The sequence below is a fragment of the Gymnodraco acuticeps genome, unplaced genomic scaffold (genome assembly GCF_902827175.1).
Source record: "Gymnodraco acuticeps unplaced genomic scaffold, fGymAcu1.1, whole genome shotgun sequence".
Lineage (NCBI taxonomy): Eukaryota > Metazoa > Chordata > Actinopteri > Perciformes > Bathydraconidae > Gymnodraco > Gymnodraco acuticeps.
Window position 1 is genome coordinate 3894747 of NW_022990701.1, and position 15849 is coordinate 3910595.

The 15849-nt window shown below is 42.0% G+C and overlaps 1 protein-coding gene across 3 annotated transcripts in view; it reads left to right on the forward strand.

Annotated features, from left to right (window-relative positions):
* Nucleotides 1-15849, forward strand: part of tmem131l (transmembrane 131 like) — a 29816-nt gene that overhangs the window by 9810 nt on the left and 4157 nt on the right. The window contains exons 4-28 of one of the 3 annotated variants that reach the window (XM_034231412.1): nt 1229-1300; nt 4775-4898; nt 5029-5145; nt 6261-6365; nt 8279-8356; nt 9460-9613; nt 10183-10241; nt 10326-10431; nt 10556-10652; nt 10876-11020; nt 11223-11393; nt 11488-11557; nt 11643-11766; nt 11869-11938; nt 12026-12135; nt 12284-12353; nt 12538-12671; nt 12946-13088; nt 13209-13395; nt 13636-13821; nt 14105-14254; nt 14372-14927; nt 15022-15134; nt 15316-15485; nt 15586-15789. In XM_034231412.1, coding sequence (XP_034087303.1) covers nt 1229-1300; nt 4775-4898; nt 5029-5145; nt 6261-6365; nt 8279-8356; nt 9460-9613; nt 10183-10241; nt 10326-10431; nt 10556-10652; nt 10876-11020; nt 11223-11393; nt 11488-11557; nt 11643-11766; nt 11869-11938; nt 12026-12135; nt 12284-12353; nt 12538-12671; nt 12946-13088; nt 13209-13395; nt 13636-13821; nt 14105-14254; nt 14372-14927; nt 15022-15134; nt 15316-15485; nt 15586-15789 — 3515 coding nt within the window. The remainder of the gene's footprint in view (nt 1-1228; nt 1301-4774; nt 4899-5028; nt 5146-6260; nt 6366-8278; nt 8357-9459; nt 9614-10182; nt 10242-10325; nt 10432-10555; nt 10653-10875; nt 11021-11222; nt 11394-11487; nt 11558-11642; nt 11767-11868; nt 11939-12025; nt 12136-12283; nt 12354-12537; nt 12672-12945; nt 13089-13208; nt 13396-13635; nt 13822-14104; nt 14255-14371; nt 14928-15021; nt 15135-15315; nt 15486-15585; nt 15790-15849) is intronic. The other 2 variants (XM_034231414.1, XM_034231413.1) reach the window with 2 other exon arrangements.

The following is a 15849-nucleotide window of genomic DNA, read 5'->3' on the forward strand; positions in this document are numbered from 1 at the left end:
CACAGGATGTCACACACACACAGCTACCAATAAAAACACAGCAGAGCTCCAAAAGTAGCTGCTGGAGAGAGACTTGAGAAGAGAGCTTCCTGTTTTAACCCGACTTGTGTTGGTTGCTTTTTTTTTTGGCTTTCCGTACATACTCTGCAAAGCAACATATTGACGACCGTTTACGTAACGCCGGTCTACAGCTTTTATATGACATGAATGTCTGCCATCTGAGGGTTACGTACATTCAACTCATAACTTATTAAATATAAGTGTTCACAGTGCTGTTTATAGGCTCTAAAGTAGGACAAATCATTGTATCCTGCCCTTTTACCACGTTGGCGTTGTAACAGGCCGGGGCAGATAAAGAGGGAAATGGTAGTGAAGCAGTCACGACAGAGTTAGTGTTCAAATCCAAAAAGAGGCTTTATTGCTGTTCAACTAAAAAATACCTTTTACAATATAAAGGCTAACGTAGCCGGGCCGCTAACCGACATGCCAGCTTACAACTGTTTCCTCACGCTGGGAGTCTCCTGCTCCCTCCATGTGCCACACACAACTGAGCAACTCTAGGTGCTTTGTCTCCCTTGAGGGAGTGATTAGCACCAGGTGTGAGGTCTCCCCACCTGCTCCCAATACTGATAATTGGCAGCGGGTGGAGCCACCTATTGGGAATGTAGGTGTCTCCCACTACTCTGCCTCCCAGTCCCTTACAGCTTATATCTTTGAACATATTCAGTCTTCTGGCAGATCTGCTTGTTGCCGGTTTATGGTGGTTTGCCCTTTAAATGAGAACGGGTGTATGTGTTGTCATCGTGCTACACTCACCACAGTATTACATTTAGTTAAAAATCTATAACCTGTGTCCACAGCGTTAATATATTTTTTTTACCAAAGTTATCTTGGTAGTTAAATAAAATAAATTACAGCTATGTCTTTTTAACCATTATCTAGTCTAGAGCTAAAGGTGTCACAGAAAGTCTTTATTCAAATCTAATCTAATTTAATGTGCCGGCATGATCATAGTCTTTTTTGTTCAGCTGGAAAGGTAGGGCTTTAGGAAGGAGCCTAGGGGAGGATAGTTTTAACTATACACATTCATAACTGTGTTCTTGTACAAAAGTGTTTGTTAAATAATAACAACTGTATATTTTCCTCTAATACTTAACATTTTGAATGTTATGAGATTCATGTGCAGTCTTTTTGACTTTTCCTCTTCTTCCTTTCCTCCTCCCTCCAGCTCCTCTCTATATTCAGGGGAGAATGGGAGGCCCTTGCATTTCCAGCCCCCAGTGTTGGAGTTTGGGACGCAGTAAGTACTGTTCAATATGAAATGTCTTAACATGTATGTTGTTCAATCGGTTCTGAAAATTGTGAAACCCTTTCATCACACGCCCAATTATAAAGTGTACTTCATTTCATCATCTCAGCCTTGAGTGATGTGGAGAACTCCACTGACTCAATTTAACCTGAGAGAGCAGGATGAGCGAGATGAATGCAACAGAAAGGAAAGGCAATATTTCATAAAGCAGGGGGCCTTCAACCTTTAAGAGCAGACAGGATATCCAAGTATGGCAGTAAGCTGTGTTTCCCAGCATCCAGGCACGTTAGGAACGTCCCTGTTTGCCTACATACTCCCAAAACACAGAGAATATCAGACGTAATGCTGCAGTTGGCAGCAGTCCCCAATGCTTTAGCTAAAAGAAATCAGTCACAAGCAGCTTCTATTTTTACAGTTTCTTGTATAATACATTTGGAATGTAGGAGTTTAATATCACTGGGTAAATATTTTGAGGCTACAGGGAATTTGCAGTTGATATCAAAACAGGAATATGAGATCAAAATCCCACACGTCGGTTTGTGGTTGCCTTTTTTCTGTGGGATCTGTGTTGATTATATTGTTCAGTTAAACCAGAAGTATGAAATCATTAATCCTGAAGATGTTCAAATCATTGGAAATCATGGATGAATACAAATAAAGAAAAGTAGATTAAAATATGTACAATATGTCAGCTGCAAGTCAAACAAACACCGGTGTGAAAGGTTAAAGTTAAATTGCCCAGATAAACTGCAGATGACCTGAAACATGTTCGGCTGTCTGGCCGGCTGATGATTATTGATTATATGCAGATAATATGGTGTTTGTAGGTAGCTCCTTTCTACCAGTGTCCAAAAATGTGTTTGGATGTTCTGCCTACTAAGCCCACTGTACCAGGTAGATGTCTGGAAAGATTCAGTTAGAAATCACTTTTCATCTCCATCTGCTCATGCTGATTGTATGGAACAGCATGAGTTTCACTTCCTGAATGAAAGTCAAACTCTCACAGACAGGAAGTGAAAGAGGCCTCAGCACAGGCTTGACAGAACACCTTAAATGGAAATGTCAACAATGCAATATGTTGTTACGTTGATGTACTCAACTGAATACATGACTTTTATCTTGTGTTCAAAGTGATTGAAATGAAATCTTAAATGTGCACATCTGTCTTTATATACATTAGCTGACTTGATGAGTCATATCAGATTATTACACTCTACAATGCCTATTTAGTTTCCTGACCTTAACCACACATAATTGTTTAAAAAGTGAAACTGTATGATTTGTACACAATTCCTTTCCAAAAATGACACGACGCAGTAAAATGCTGGCTCTGTATTCCTTCCTCTGCACAGTGGCAATAGAGAGCACACAGACCACCATTGACACACACTAATTACATCAGGGTTTCTCCTTAACCAAACTCCATGTGCTGCTGGGTTTCACTGTGTCCACCTCTGTTGAAGCACAACCAACTGACTGTTGACCCGCTCTGCATCGACCGAAGAGAGAACCAGAGAGTCAAGGTCACAATTTTCCAGTGCGAGTAAACCATCTCGATATCATATTGCGGATATAGACACAGATATTGAGTATCATGCAACATATGTTAACCAAATATTCACTGCCACCGCTGTGTTACCATTCAAAATAACAGAAAGCATCGAAGGAGAGAACATACAAGTATTTCATCAGCATTTTGTTACCAAACTATTCACAGTAAAGGAGTATAATAACCAGAACATCGAATACTTCTGGTAGTTTGTTTAAACATTCCAAATATTGTTTCCGTCGCTGTGCTGCCAAATGTGTGTTGTGACAGCAGTGTCCATGAAACATTTATAGACCACATGTTAGCTATTCTCTCTGTTCATAGGGTTTCATTATCCAAGTATTTCAAAGTTGGGTGTGTTTCAGGATAATCTGGATATCAACGTAAAAGGTTTCCTCCACAATGTTCTGTATGTTTTTATAATGCTGTAGTTCAGTATGCATGTTAAGGGCAGAAGAAGTGAAGAACACCAATGTGTGCAGTTTCTATGTTCTGGTTGAGCCACAACACAACAGGATCATTTATTGTAACTTAATTCAATTTGTCATTTGTTTGCTGAATAGGCCAAATACTTTTAAAGCCTCACTAACAAATTCCATTCGCTTTAAAAGGTCATATCATTAGTGTGAACACAAACAACTTTACATTATAATTCAGAACAGGAACATAAACCGTTGCCTCATAAAGTTAGGGGAAGCGGCACCTCTCTGGCACACTCTACTAACACCTACAACTTCACAGTGGTAGTATTTGTTGGAGGGCTATTCTTTAAATATATTTTATAAAGGTTAATTGTTATTGTTGCTACCCTCTGTGTATCTGAGGAAATTCAACGATCATAACATTAAGCCATGCATAAAGTTAGCATTATGCAAGCTTTTCTCTAAGACCCAGTAAACTTGTTTAATAACCCACATGAAAGGGCCTCACATCCAGCCGCAGTCAGCACGGTTATTAAAACCTCTGTGTGAATATGATTACGCTGTGAAATGGCCTGTTATCATGTTGCTGTGAGAACAAAGCAGTTAGAAAGCAAGGCTATAGGGCCACCATATAGCTCACCTGGTAGAGCTGGCCCGTGTATAGGGACTCAGTTCCCATGCGGAGGACCCAGGTTCGAATCCGGCCTGGAACCATGTACGCATGTCATCCCCTCTGTCTCCCCCTTTCAACACTGTCATCTCCAATAAAGGCTAATCTGGCCCAAAAAATCTTTGAAAAAAGAAAGCAAGGATATAAACTGAAATGTGTTTCATGATTCAATTCCAAACATGATTTATATGATTTATTTATTTGTTGGTTTAGGTGTCGCAAAAAGTGATGTAGCAGCAGAAGTGGCTAAATCCAGAGAGATTATCTTTGCGATTAAGTTACCCAAAAGCTTTCATACACTTCCTTATTGCCTTATTTGAACATGCGGTTTGACTTATTCACGACTCATAGTGGATTCAAGTTTAATCTTACCTTTCTATAAAGAATATGTGATTGTTTCAAAGTTGTGCTCATCTACAAATAAAAGGGGCTTTTGTTCTTCTTAAATGACACTGTGAAATATTCCTGTTGGTGTTTTATCTAAACCTTGAATTTAAAGTCATGTCATGAATGCTGATTTCCTAATCTAAGAACAAGTCAAGTGAACAGTTTGACTCTAAATGCACTAATTGAAATTGTGAACTAACCCTAACCCTAAGAACTGACGCATTTTTAACAACAACCATAGCAACTCCAGTCTTGATCGGTTTAATAAGCAGCAGAATTATTTATTTTTGATAGAGGCTCTTTAGATGCCTCATGATTCAAATGTGTATTAGCGATATGATGCCTTTAGACGATTGGCGTATACCTGCACGGGCTCCATGGGTAAAAGCTGTGTTGAGAGCCTGTTATTTATGAAACTTGTGTGTGTCTCTCTACAGGCCGCTGGGGCTGCCAAGAGCTGAAACCATATATATACACAACCCCAGCCAGGAAGTTCCTGTGACACTGCTGTCGATGTTTACATCCAGCAGGCATTTTTACATACCTTTCTTTCACAGAAGAGTAAGTGTCTACGTGTGCGCCGGAGTAGCTGCACTACACCGTATACTCACAAGTAGTATTAATAATTGTGTCTTGTTCTCTTTAAAAAAAATGCCTAAAATAACTTCTAATGTTTTCCTCTCTGTCCTAGGTGATCCCCCCCCGAGGGAAGGTATCTTTGAAACTAATTTTCCTCCCGTCTGAGGAGGGCAATGTAGAAAACACATTATTTATAAACACATCGGCCCATGGGCTCCTGTCATACCAGGTCAGTTCCATAAATACACTTCCAGCTGTGTATACTCGGATCGTGTTCTGTTGGGATTATGATGAAATCCCGCATCGTGACCCTTGTTTTTCCTCAGCTATGCCTATGTATAGTAAAGTGAACGTTACACAAATGTTGGATGTGTAACCACAATGTGTTAACTGTCTATGGCAGTCTGTAAAACAATCTTTAGTCATATCAAACCGTTTCCTAAAACATTATGATCCATAATGGCATCAGACCAGACTTCTGGTTTGGGTCTGCTGCTCTGAACAATGCTGCCATCCACCATGTTTGTTTGTTCATAAACCAAGTCAGAAACTCTATTGTTCCTGCTCGTAGATAATCTCACATTGTATGATTCAGGGCCCATAAAGTAAATATTTGTACAAGCACATCCCTGTGAAACTGGTACACTACGCAAAAAAGCTTTCACACAACCGGTGCGTTTATTCTTACAGCGTTTATCAGGACATTGTACTGTAACTGTCTGCTTCAGCCTCAGGTTAGCAGAAAACTAAACTTACTTTTGTTACATGTTTTGAAGTAGCAGTTAAGTTGTTAGCTCTAAGAAAACTGGACACCTGTGGCAAAATGTGGCCACAATGGAACCAAAGCTAAAAATAATAATATTGAGATTTACTCTAAATGCCTGAAACGTGTTTGTCGTTGTACTTGTGAGTTTTGCCCATCTCACATTAAACTTGCACCACAGTGTTTCTCACATGTAGCTTATAAATGACAAGCACACTCGCCCAGACACGCAGGCACTCTGGCCCTCATGCAATGCCTCTGACAGTGCCACTCCCTTCACGTGACTCAAAGATATGTACATGTTTTCCTTGTGTTTTTTACGTTGCCAATGAGACCAGCAACCTGCCTGCCTTGCCTGTATTTTTCCATCAAGTTACAAACAATTTCAATCATTTCAATCATTTATTTTTCTTTATTTATGATTAGCAAAACATCAGCTAACATGTTACAAACTGTTCTAGAAATAAAGTTCAGGCCAACTTAATGACACTACTTCGTTGTTGCTTGTTCACTAGCTAGCTTTAATATAATGCACATGGCCTGAAGATCCTTTTAATAATGTAACCATTTCCTTTTTCCAGGTTTTTGGTGTGGGAGATCACCGGGGTTCTTTCAAGTCTGTCCAAAGAAAGGACAGTCTGCTAGTATTCCCTCACATCCAGAGCATTAAGCTGACCCAAACTCAGGTATGTATGTAGACCTTTCTGTTTGTTTGTGCAGGACATGCATAGTAGTGAGTAACAGCTCATCATTGGAAACAGCTGATTTCCCTTTTCCTGCCAGCCCTGATAAACAGAACACACAGAGGCTTTGTGATGTCAGCATGCAGGATGTTCCAAAAACAATGGCTTTTCTCATGCTTATAAATATATTTGCTTGCAGAATATAACTACAAACGTATCATTTCAAATATAATATACAATAAATTATCTGTGCACAAGTTTCAAAGCCATACAGAAACACCAAAAACGCATGACAAATGAGTGCACGGTTTCAGAAGCACTTTAAATGTGTGAGACGCTATCTGAAAGGAGACTTCGCCTCCACAACAGGAAGTGGGGTGGCAGTTGCAAAATGTTAACTTGGCCACGTGCAGAGAGACTTAAGCTCCTATAATCGCTAGCAATGCTGCTTGTGATGAATTCAGACTGTTTCCTCTCTGCTGGCTCTTCATTATTTCATCACATTGATGAACACTTTCAAACTAAATAATGCTTACAAGTGTAAATGAGCCGGATTTTAGCTTTGAGCTCATTTCCATCCGTAGTTCCCTCACATACAACATATGAGAACATGACATTTATATACATAGCAAAAATAAATACATGATATGCAGAAAGAGCATACAAGCATTTACCACATGGCAGTACAATGTAGCAGCTATGGTATATAAAGATAAGATAAAAGTGCTACATAAAGTGCAAGAGGAGCTACCCCTGTATTAAAGTGCATTTAGCGGTGATTACACGTCTGTTTGTTTCTCAAACATTCTTTAAGTTGTCCTTTAAAACTATTGAGAGTGGGACAATCCGTATCTCAGTTGGGAGGCTATTCCAGAATGAGCTGCCTTTAATGGATGGACATGTTGTCCGTCTACGGTGGACTTCACAGTCTCCTCTGGTTTCTGACCTAGTGCAGCAGCCAGTGTGTTTTCTGTGGATGAATTCCCCTTATTCAAAGTATATTTAACAAAAACGTTCTACACCTATACAGTAAACATATGATCCTCAAGTTGGTTCACTTGCTCTAAATTCCTATTGTGTCAGTTTTGTTTTTCCTTCTTATGTCAGCCTCATATTGCACATGATCTTTAAGCTGTGATGTGTTCCATAAAGGATATTTTAACTTATAACTAAATACATTCGATGGGTTACTGAATTGTATGGGCCTATTGGAAGCTCAAAAAAGAGGAAGTCTCACTTTCAGTTTTGAATTCTTACAAAAACAGGCGTGTATGTAAAGCTCAACCCGATTTAGCCTTGTTTTTCTAGCCCTCACAACAGGACTGCCCTTATAATCACTTACCATATATAGAGTGATTTGGCCTTGTGGTGATATGTTATTGGCTGAAATGCTTTTAAGTCTCCACCACTGCAGACTTTCTAAGTGTTACTATAAAACGTCACCAGATAGCGCAATATATTAACTTCAAATGTGAATTGCTAACTGTGTCGAATTTGAATATTACACTGTAATTCATCTTCAATCAGGGGCGTTTTTTTATCTACAACTTACCATTCTGGAATAGATCCTTGAGATACACCCCCACCGCAAGCTCCTCCATGATCAGCATAGTCATTTCCTGGTTTAAACATGTTTAAAGTTTACAGCAGATAACCAACAACCACAGTGTCTGCAGATGTTATCCTGCTTCTTTTAATTTGCTTTTGAAGTGACCAAACCAACCACAGCTGCTTTAAAGATTGATTTCTTTAATGTGCAGTGCATGGATAGCACCACTAGAGTTCAGCCATGTGTGGCCTTGAAGTAGTCGGTGATCATTAAAGGCCATTTCTTTTAAAGAAAGGGATGACCACCTAACGTGATGATGCTAAAATAATTTCAGCCCCTGATTTCATGGTTTCTGTTTCTCCTGCAGGAAGATGCTTCCAACATCACTATACTGGGTCTACTCGTGGAGTGCAGCTTACCCAAGAGCTTGTTCAACAATGCTCGGGTAACTTTTTAAAGAACAGGTCTGCCCTCTGTGTACATGTTCCCTACAGTCTTTTAACTACAAACTTTTTTTTTTGTATGTCTTTGAATTCATCTTGGTAATAAACGTTCTTGAATCTGAAAGCAGTCAGAGCTTGAGAGGGGAAAACATATGGCTGAATTTGAGGAAAATGGAAAAGTATTTAACTAAATACTGCATTTTTTTGTGATCCTGTGCCATTTTTAGCTTGTTCCCACTCAGTGAGTAGTAGTGAGTGTTTCTCACTGCTCTCGTCCTGCCCACGCCTCTGAGCAGAAGGCTAGCTGGTCTAAAACTTAAACAGACAGCCGGCTTGTCATCAGAGCACCTTCTGTTTCCTCCAGAACCCCCGAGGAGGGTGAGATCTCTTGCCAGCCTTAATTGCTTTCTCAAGAGACTATAATTGACACAGGGCTCCCATTGCTCATGTGGCGCAATACACATGATGCAAGTGGAGGCTGAAGAAAATCCAACTATAGAGTCATAATGATACTGAAATAGTCCTGGTGTTGTGTTCCACGAGGGTCCCAGTTGTGACCTTTGGCTCATTTCCAAAATCATCACCTGCTCCTCAGACTTTGCTAACATAATCGAGAACTGGCCTTTGCTCAGTGCTCAAACTCTCAGATTAAATGAGCTTTACAGGAAGTTAACAGTGGGCTAGGTTTCAAGGGATTAGGTTTGCTATCGCCTCTTTAAAGCCCGCGTGGCACCAAGGCAGTGCATCTGTCTTCAGGTCGTCAAGGGCCCATTTACTTACTGCTCCGAGAGGGTGTTAGTCTCAGGGTGGGGGGTGGGAGTGAGTTACAGCCCGGTTGTTTTTGTCTCTCAATGAACAGCAAGTGTCTGGTTACTCTGAAGTCACAGCTAAGAAAATATTTCACACTTATCCAATTCCATTTGTTTCCTTTTTAAGCCGTCGCCTCAACAACTTGCTCATTGGTTAAATTCAAACTTTCTCTTTAGCATCCAACTTCAGGTTTTTCTTTATCGTAATAAGTTTCAGATTCTATGAACTCAAATTGTTATCATGCTTGTGCTTCTGTTTGGTGCGTGACTGGTATGTCTTTCCTGTCCCGTCCCAGGGGTCCTGCCTCCAGAGCGAGGAGCGCCTCAGCCTGCAGATTAATCTGTCTGCGCGTGGTGACCGGCCCACTGACCTGGACAAGCTCAAGCCTTACGTCATTGAGCACATCTTGGTGCTGCTGATGGCCCCCACTGATGGACTGGCTGCAGTAGGTGGGTTGGTTTCACTCAATGTCTGAAAGCAAATTAGCTGTGGGAATGTGACAGTGTGTTGCACAGCGTCACTTAAATATATCACACAGCTTGATACTGACTGACTGACTATGGTGTATTCCTGCTTCCTCACGTCCTCTCAAATTACCTCAGTAAATGGTTATCTTTAGGCCTGTTTCTGTGGCGGACCACTCTAAGAGCGAAAGTTCAAAAGGTCGGAATAGTATTTATATTTTCATGCCAAAATTGCATGTGGCTGCTTTCCCCTTCTTCCTGAGCCTTGTTTATTGTAACTGGGGGATAATGGTAATGCTCCAGAAGAAAGACCTGAGAGTAATTTAAGAAGACAGAAGTGCTTCTTTTAAGGGCTAACTGTCCAGAGTAACACGAAGGCTGAAGACAACATTTAATCAGCTGCATTACTATTACTGTACTCACTCACTCTCAGAGGTTTGGTCTTTGTTATTGAACCATTTCAGGAGAAAAAAGCTATCTTAATTTAAGGGCGACACTTGTTCACCTATTGTTAATACAACTAATTGTCTTATTTCTTTTTTTTTGATGTACAGAGGAACCACAAATAGGAGTGTATATGTTAAATTCTGGAAGCAAGAAGCTCTATGTAAAGGTAAGGTGTTTTTCTTGGTTTTGCAATATTATCTTTATTATGGGTTTTATTTATAGACTTTGACAATATTATTGACCTCCTCAGGACATGCAGGTGCTATCGAAAGTGGAGGCCAGCCTGGAGTGTAATCAGGTTCTCCTGAGACCAGAGGCAAACAACTTCACAGAAGTGGCTACACTGGCTTGCAAAGGTAAATGCTCATTTCATTTCAAATCAATCCTTCTTTACTCATATCATTTTCTTCTCAGGGCAATTTGATTCGCCCCAAATGACCTGTAATAATTGAACAATAACACATTTGTTTCATATTTCAGATTCTTTGCCAGGCCACCCGGGGAAATGCATGAATCATATCAGCTTGAAAACTGTGGGAGACCAGACAACCTACATATTCCCTGGACTACATAACAGGTAGAGGAGCCGTTTCACACTCATTCAAAGCACTTGATTCTCCCTTTGTTTGAAATCAAAATGAATTTCACAAGCAGCTGAAAATGTCACATCTCTTATCCCTGCTGTGATGAAGATTAGTCCATTACGGTAGCTGTTCAATGCTTAAATGGTCAGGAAGTGTCACTAACACGTGATTCTGAATAACTGAGTTGTTATGGTGATTTATTGTTTCTTTCTGCAGAAGGATCATGGGGGATTTGTTCAGCCTGGTCCAGGTGAAACAAAGCCACGCAGACCAGGTGGATCTGTGGCTGACGAACTCCCTCCTCCTGCCGCTCACTGTGACGAGCGCCAGCCTCTCACAGAAGCTGCAGGGAGTAATGAAGGTATGCACCACCGCCTCGAGTAATGACATGAAGCACATCTGATTAGATGAGGATATAATGATGATCATTTAACAACGTCTTAGTTAAAGCCAAGAGATTTCTGACATGGGCAAAGTATACTACACCTCAGCCTGTTATCACTTGGAACCCAAGTTCAGGACACACTTTGATATCAATGTCTCTGCCGCCCCCTGTCTGTCAGGTGATGAACTTCAGCGCTCCACTGATGGTCCCCCAGGGCTCCTGGCAGGTCCTGTCCCTCCAGTTGCTCAGCAGGACCCTCCCCATCAACCAGGTGTTCACCCTGAGTCTGTACACCAGCCTGGGCACAGTCCTGCACATCCCCCTCTACTTCCACTCGTCTCCTTCCGAGGTAAACAAACTGCTCTAGTGTCTACAATAGTAAGTTAGCAGTGTGGTGGTTAGTTTACAGGAGCAGAAGTGGTAATAGATGATGTTTTTGTCAGCAGGGGGATGTGTTGCTTGAGGCAGACCAAGAGTGTGGACAGCCTTGCCCTCTCAGAATGTCAGAATCAGGTGAGACATGACACCTCATGACATTTAGTGAGACAAAATATATCTATTTCATTGTTCATTTAATCATTTTTTTATTTCCCATCAGGCCGTTCAGAGTGGCAGCGTTCCCTCCTCCCCGACTTTTTCTCCTCCCCTTGGGCCGTTGACGGCAAACTGGCGGCTGAGCTCTGCTCTCGATGGCAGAGCGACAAAGACAAACTGTCTTGCAGGTCAGTCCTAAATGCAACACACAACTTTCTTTGTCATGCTATTGTGTGTTTTGTAATCCACCGTTAATATAATTGATCATGTAAATCCTTTTATGCTCTCAGGTGGCCCAGACTCCCTGTAGAGACGTCTCTTCCTCTGGACTTTGGTGCTACACCCGTCAATGAGAGCAAGGTGGGCGAGACAGAAAAGTCGATTTTAATATACTGGATTTACAATTGCTGCCATTTGTCTGCAGCTCAATGAAAACATTTGTTTCAGGTGAAGACGTTCATGCTGAAGAATCCTTCCTCTTCGGTGGTTTCTGTAGAAATTCGGATCCTCTCCCTGTACCCGGCCCCACTGGAGGCTCTGGACTTCCTTACCAAATGGTAGGCTGTTTTAAATATGTTTTGCCATATGCGCAGATTATTTTTCATTTACAGCTTTGTGACTTGGCTGTTTGGATATTGCATCTCATGCTCAGCACGTCCCTCTGTGTGATCTGTCTTAACAGTTTTTCTCTGTCTTGATTGGCAGGTTTAATATCAGCCCTCTATCTGTCAACATCAGCTCCACAGAGTTTTCTCTCTTGTCTTCTCCCCCCAAGGTAAATCCAGAGATAATCATTTCGTATTTACTCATTTAGAGTTTTGGCCCACGACACGTAATGCTCATCTAACTATTGTTGTACGTAACACACGGACGCTCTGTCGCTCCTGTTGTTCTTCATTCTTGCCTATGTTGCTTTCCCTCCAAAACGTTTCCCTCTCTTTCTGTGTGTGTATGTGCAGGCGGGTGAGCATGTGGGAGACATATCGGGGGAGGGTGTCCTGCGTCTGCTGCTGCTGCCCTGGGAGGCCAGAGAAGTTGCCGTGGTCTTTACTCCCTCTGAACACAAACCCACCACCACTATTCTCATCATCAGGTACTGATTCCTATGTGTAGGACGAGTTTGTTCATCCCTTCTTCAATGTGTTTATTCAGCCTTCATAATGGCGGAGGTTTTTTAAAGAGATTTGTCCAGGTATTTGCATTGCAGTTTGTATTAGTGATTGATACATGATTTGAATATAAGTTGGACTTGGTTGGTCCTTAATTGTGAATTCATGAACACTTTTCAATGTTCTACTCATGGTTTTATTAAGCATGTTGAGTAAACATCCTGTGAGACTATGCGTGTCTTTTTGCCCGTGTTTCAGGAACAACCTGACGGTGTTTGACATGATGATGGTGCAGGGCCACGGGGCCAAAGAGCTGCTTAGAGTCGGAGGCAAACTGCCTGGCCCTGGATCCTCTCTGCGCTTCAATGTCCCTCAATCGACTCTCATGGAGTGTCGTGATGGTGAGATCACTTTTCAAACCTAATATCACCACATGATTACATAGCAATAAATCTGTTATTGATTTTAACAGAAAGATAAACAACAGACAGATATAAAACGTTACTGCTTGTCACTCCTAGGCCTGCGCACCAACAAGCCGCTGTTTGCCATCAGGAAGAGTTTCAAGGTGGAGAATGCAGGAGAGCTTCCTCTGACTGTCATGTCCATGAATATTAACGGCTATAAGTGTCAGGGGTTTGGCTTTGAGGTGTTGCAGTGTCGCCCCTTTAGCCTGGACCACAACACTTCCTCTGAGATCACCATCGCGTGAGTCAGCCTTTTTGATTTATAGTTGATTTCTTTTTGAGAATTACTTAATATTTGAAAGTTGTGTTACTTCTTCATTGCTGATTTGACGCTTTCTATCTTTGGTCGTTTGTTGGTCATTTACTATTCAACCATATGCAGTTATCACATTAAGCCGCTATCTGATTAATCGCTTCCCTTTCGTCTCTTTCTATATCCGCTTCTTTGTCTTTGACTGTCTCTCCCTGTCTGTGTCCTCAGCTTCACGCCAGACTTCACTTCCTCCTGGGTGATCAGGGACCTCACCCTGGTGACATCACGCGGCACTTCTTTCCCTTTCACCCTGAACGTGACGCTGCCCCACCACATGTTGCCTCTCTGCGCTCAGGTGGTCCCTGGCCCCAGCTGGGAGGAAACGTTCTGGATGGCCACCCTCATCTTCACATGGTTAGTATCTAAATGTAGTTTAACTTGTTTTCTTATTTTGCCCAATGAACGTGTTCATTTTGAAAAAAGCATTGTATTTTACCCGGCATCTGTTTTGAACATGAAAGTTATCTCACGTGACAAACCCCAAATATTCCTTTAAAGATAAGTGTTTTAATTATGTTTAATGATAAGGCAGTGATGGTCATTTACTTTCTAGATATAGATCTATATTAGAGAAATATTATTTAAATCATAGTTCAACTGTGTCAGTTTAATGCATTATCTGTTGTATCTGTTTCAGCTTCTCTCTGTTTGGTGTGTGTCTGATGGCCTTGCATCAGGCCCGGTATATCCTCAGTGAGTTCTCCTCCCCCAGCATCAGGAGCAACCACAACTCTGTCCTGTCCCGCGACAACGACTCCGTCAATAACATCACACCCAACGGCATAAAGTATGTCCCGTGTTTTATAATAGTTTGTATGCACCATGTGAGACTTTTTACATAAAGACAAATACTGCAATTAGATTAAAATACTTAAATGTTGTTGTTTTTTTCTTGTTTGTGCAGTAAAACAAAGGGTAGTTGTAAGAGCTATGTGGACACCTGTCACACCTCAGACAAAGGAAAGGGGCGTGGCTCTCCTGCCCTGGCAAACAGCCCCATCCAGCGACCCCAACCATCCTCAAAGAAAGCCTCCTTAACCACCCCCACCCAAGCACAGAAGAAACACAAGGTTTCACTCTATTACACTAAACATAAGTCCAGCTTGTCCACAGCAGCGCCTGATGCTGTTATGATGGATGAAGAGCATGAAGACCTGACTCAGGACCCTCTTCTGACCCCAGACTCCGACGTCTGCAACAACAACGAACCAGCTTTCATCAATGAGCACGATAAAAAGATTTCCGCAGACTTTAAAGACGACTCCCACAGCACTGTAGAAGAAAGAGTGCCAGCAGCGGTTATGTTTCCCATGGAAACGCCTGCTAGTTTCCCAGATAACGTGACAGTAGGTCCAGGACCTAGACCCGGCCTGTTGCTGTGCAGGCCTGTAGAGAAGAAGTGCACCGAGCACTACGCAGAGAAGATCAACTCTGAGAAAAGGGACGGCTCTGAAATGGAGGTAAGGAAGGAGCTGACACTTACGTTTCCTATGTTCAATTACCTTTTACTTTTCATTAATGAAAAAACATCACTTTATGTTCTTCTGTCTCCAGCTAAGAGAAGAAGGCAAAGGCCAGAAACAGAAAGCACAGAATGCAGAGACTGGCACTGCATCAGGGAATAATAAGGGAAAGAGGAGTCGCAGGAAGACAGAAACCGTCTCCAGGTAGACCTCACCTTTACCTTTGTGCTCATCCTTGAATCAATTCACATTTATTCAGATATATAACCATAATTAATTTAAAAAAAGAGAAAGTCAGCATCCAATGGCATTGCAGCAAACAGTGTAATAAAGAGCTAAACATTGTAAGATGAGATGTCTAATTATTGTTTCTGTGTGGCCCCAGCGCCCCTGAGCACAATGTGGTCGTGATACAAGAGAGGGAGAAGGAACCCGAGTGGAAAACAAGCGAGCGTAACATCAGCGGACCCCGCAACAGGAACCGCTGCTGCAACATCTCCAAGTCAGAAGCACCAAAGCCTGCACTGAGTGTTGAGAGCCCCCTCAAACAGAATGGTGGGTGTCCTCATCTCTTGTCTGTCACCCACTCCTCTGCAGCTGTACCAACAAACAATAACACTTGATTTTAATGTCACCTGCTTTTGTTGATGTGCAGTAGGTGTGTGTCCTGCTCGTACTCGACGGAAGTGTGCCACCGAGCGTCAGGGTGGGGCAGTGTGTGAGTCGGGCTCGGACTCGGGCAGCTCGTCGGGCAGCGTGCGGGCCAGCAGGGGCAGCTGGGGCAGCTGGAGCAGCGCCAGCAGCATGGAGGGAGAGAAAGACGCCCGAACACACGCCTACTCTACCTCATCTAGAAAAAGTGAAGAACAAAACTTCCTTACTTCCCACAACATAAGGCCTTATCATCATGTAAAAAACT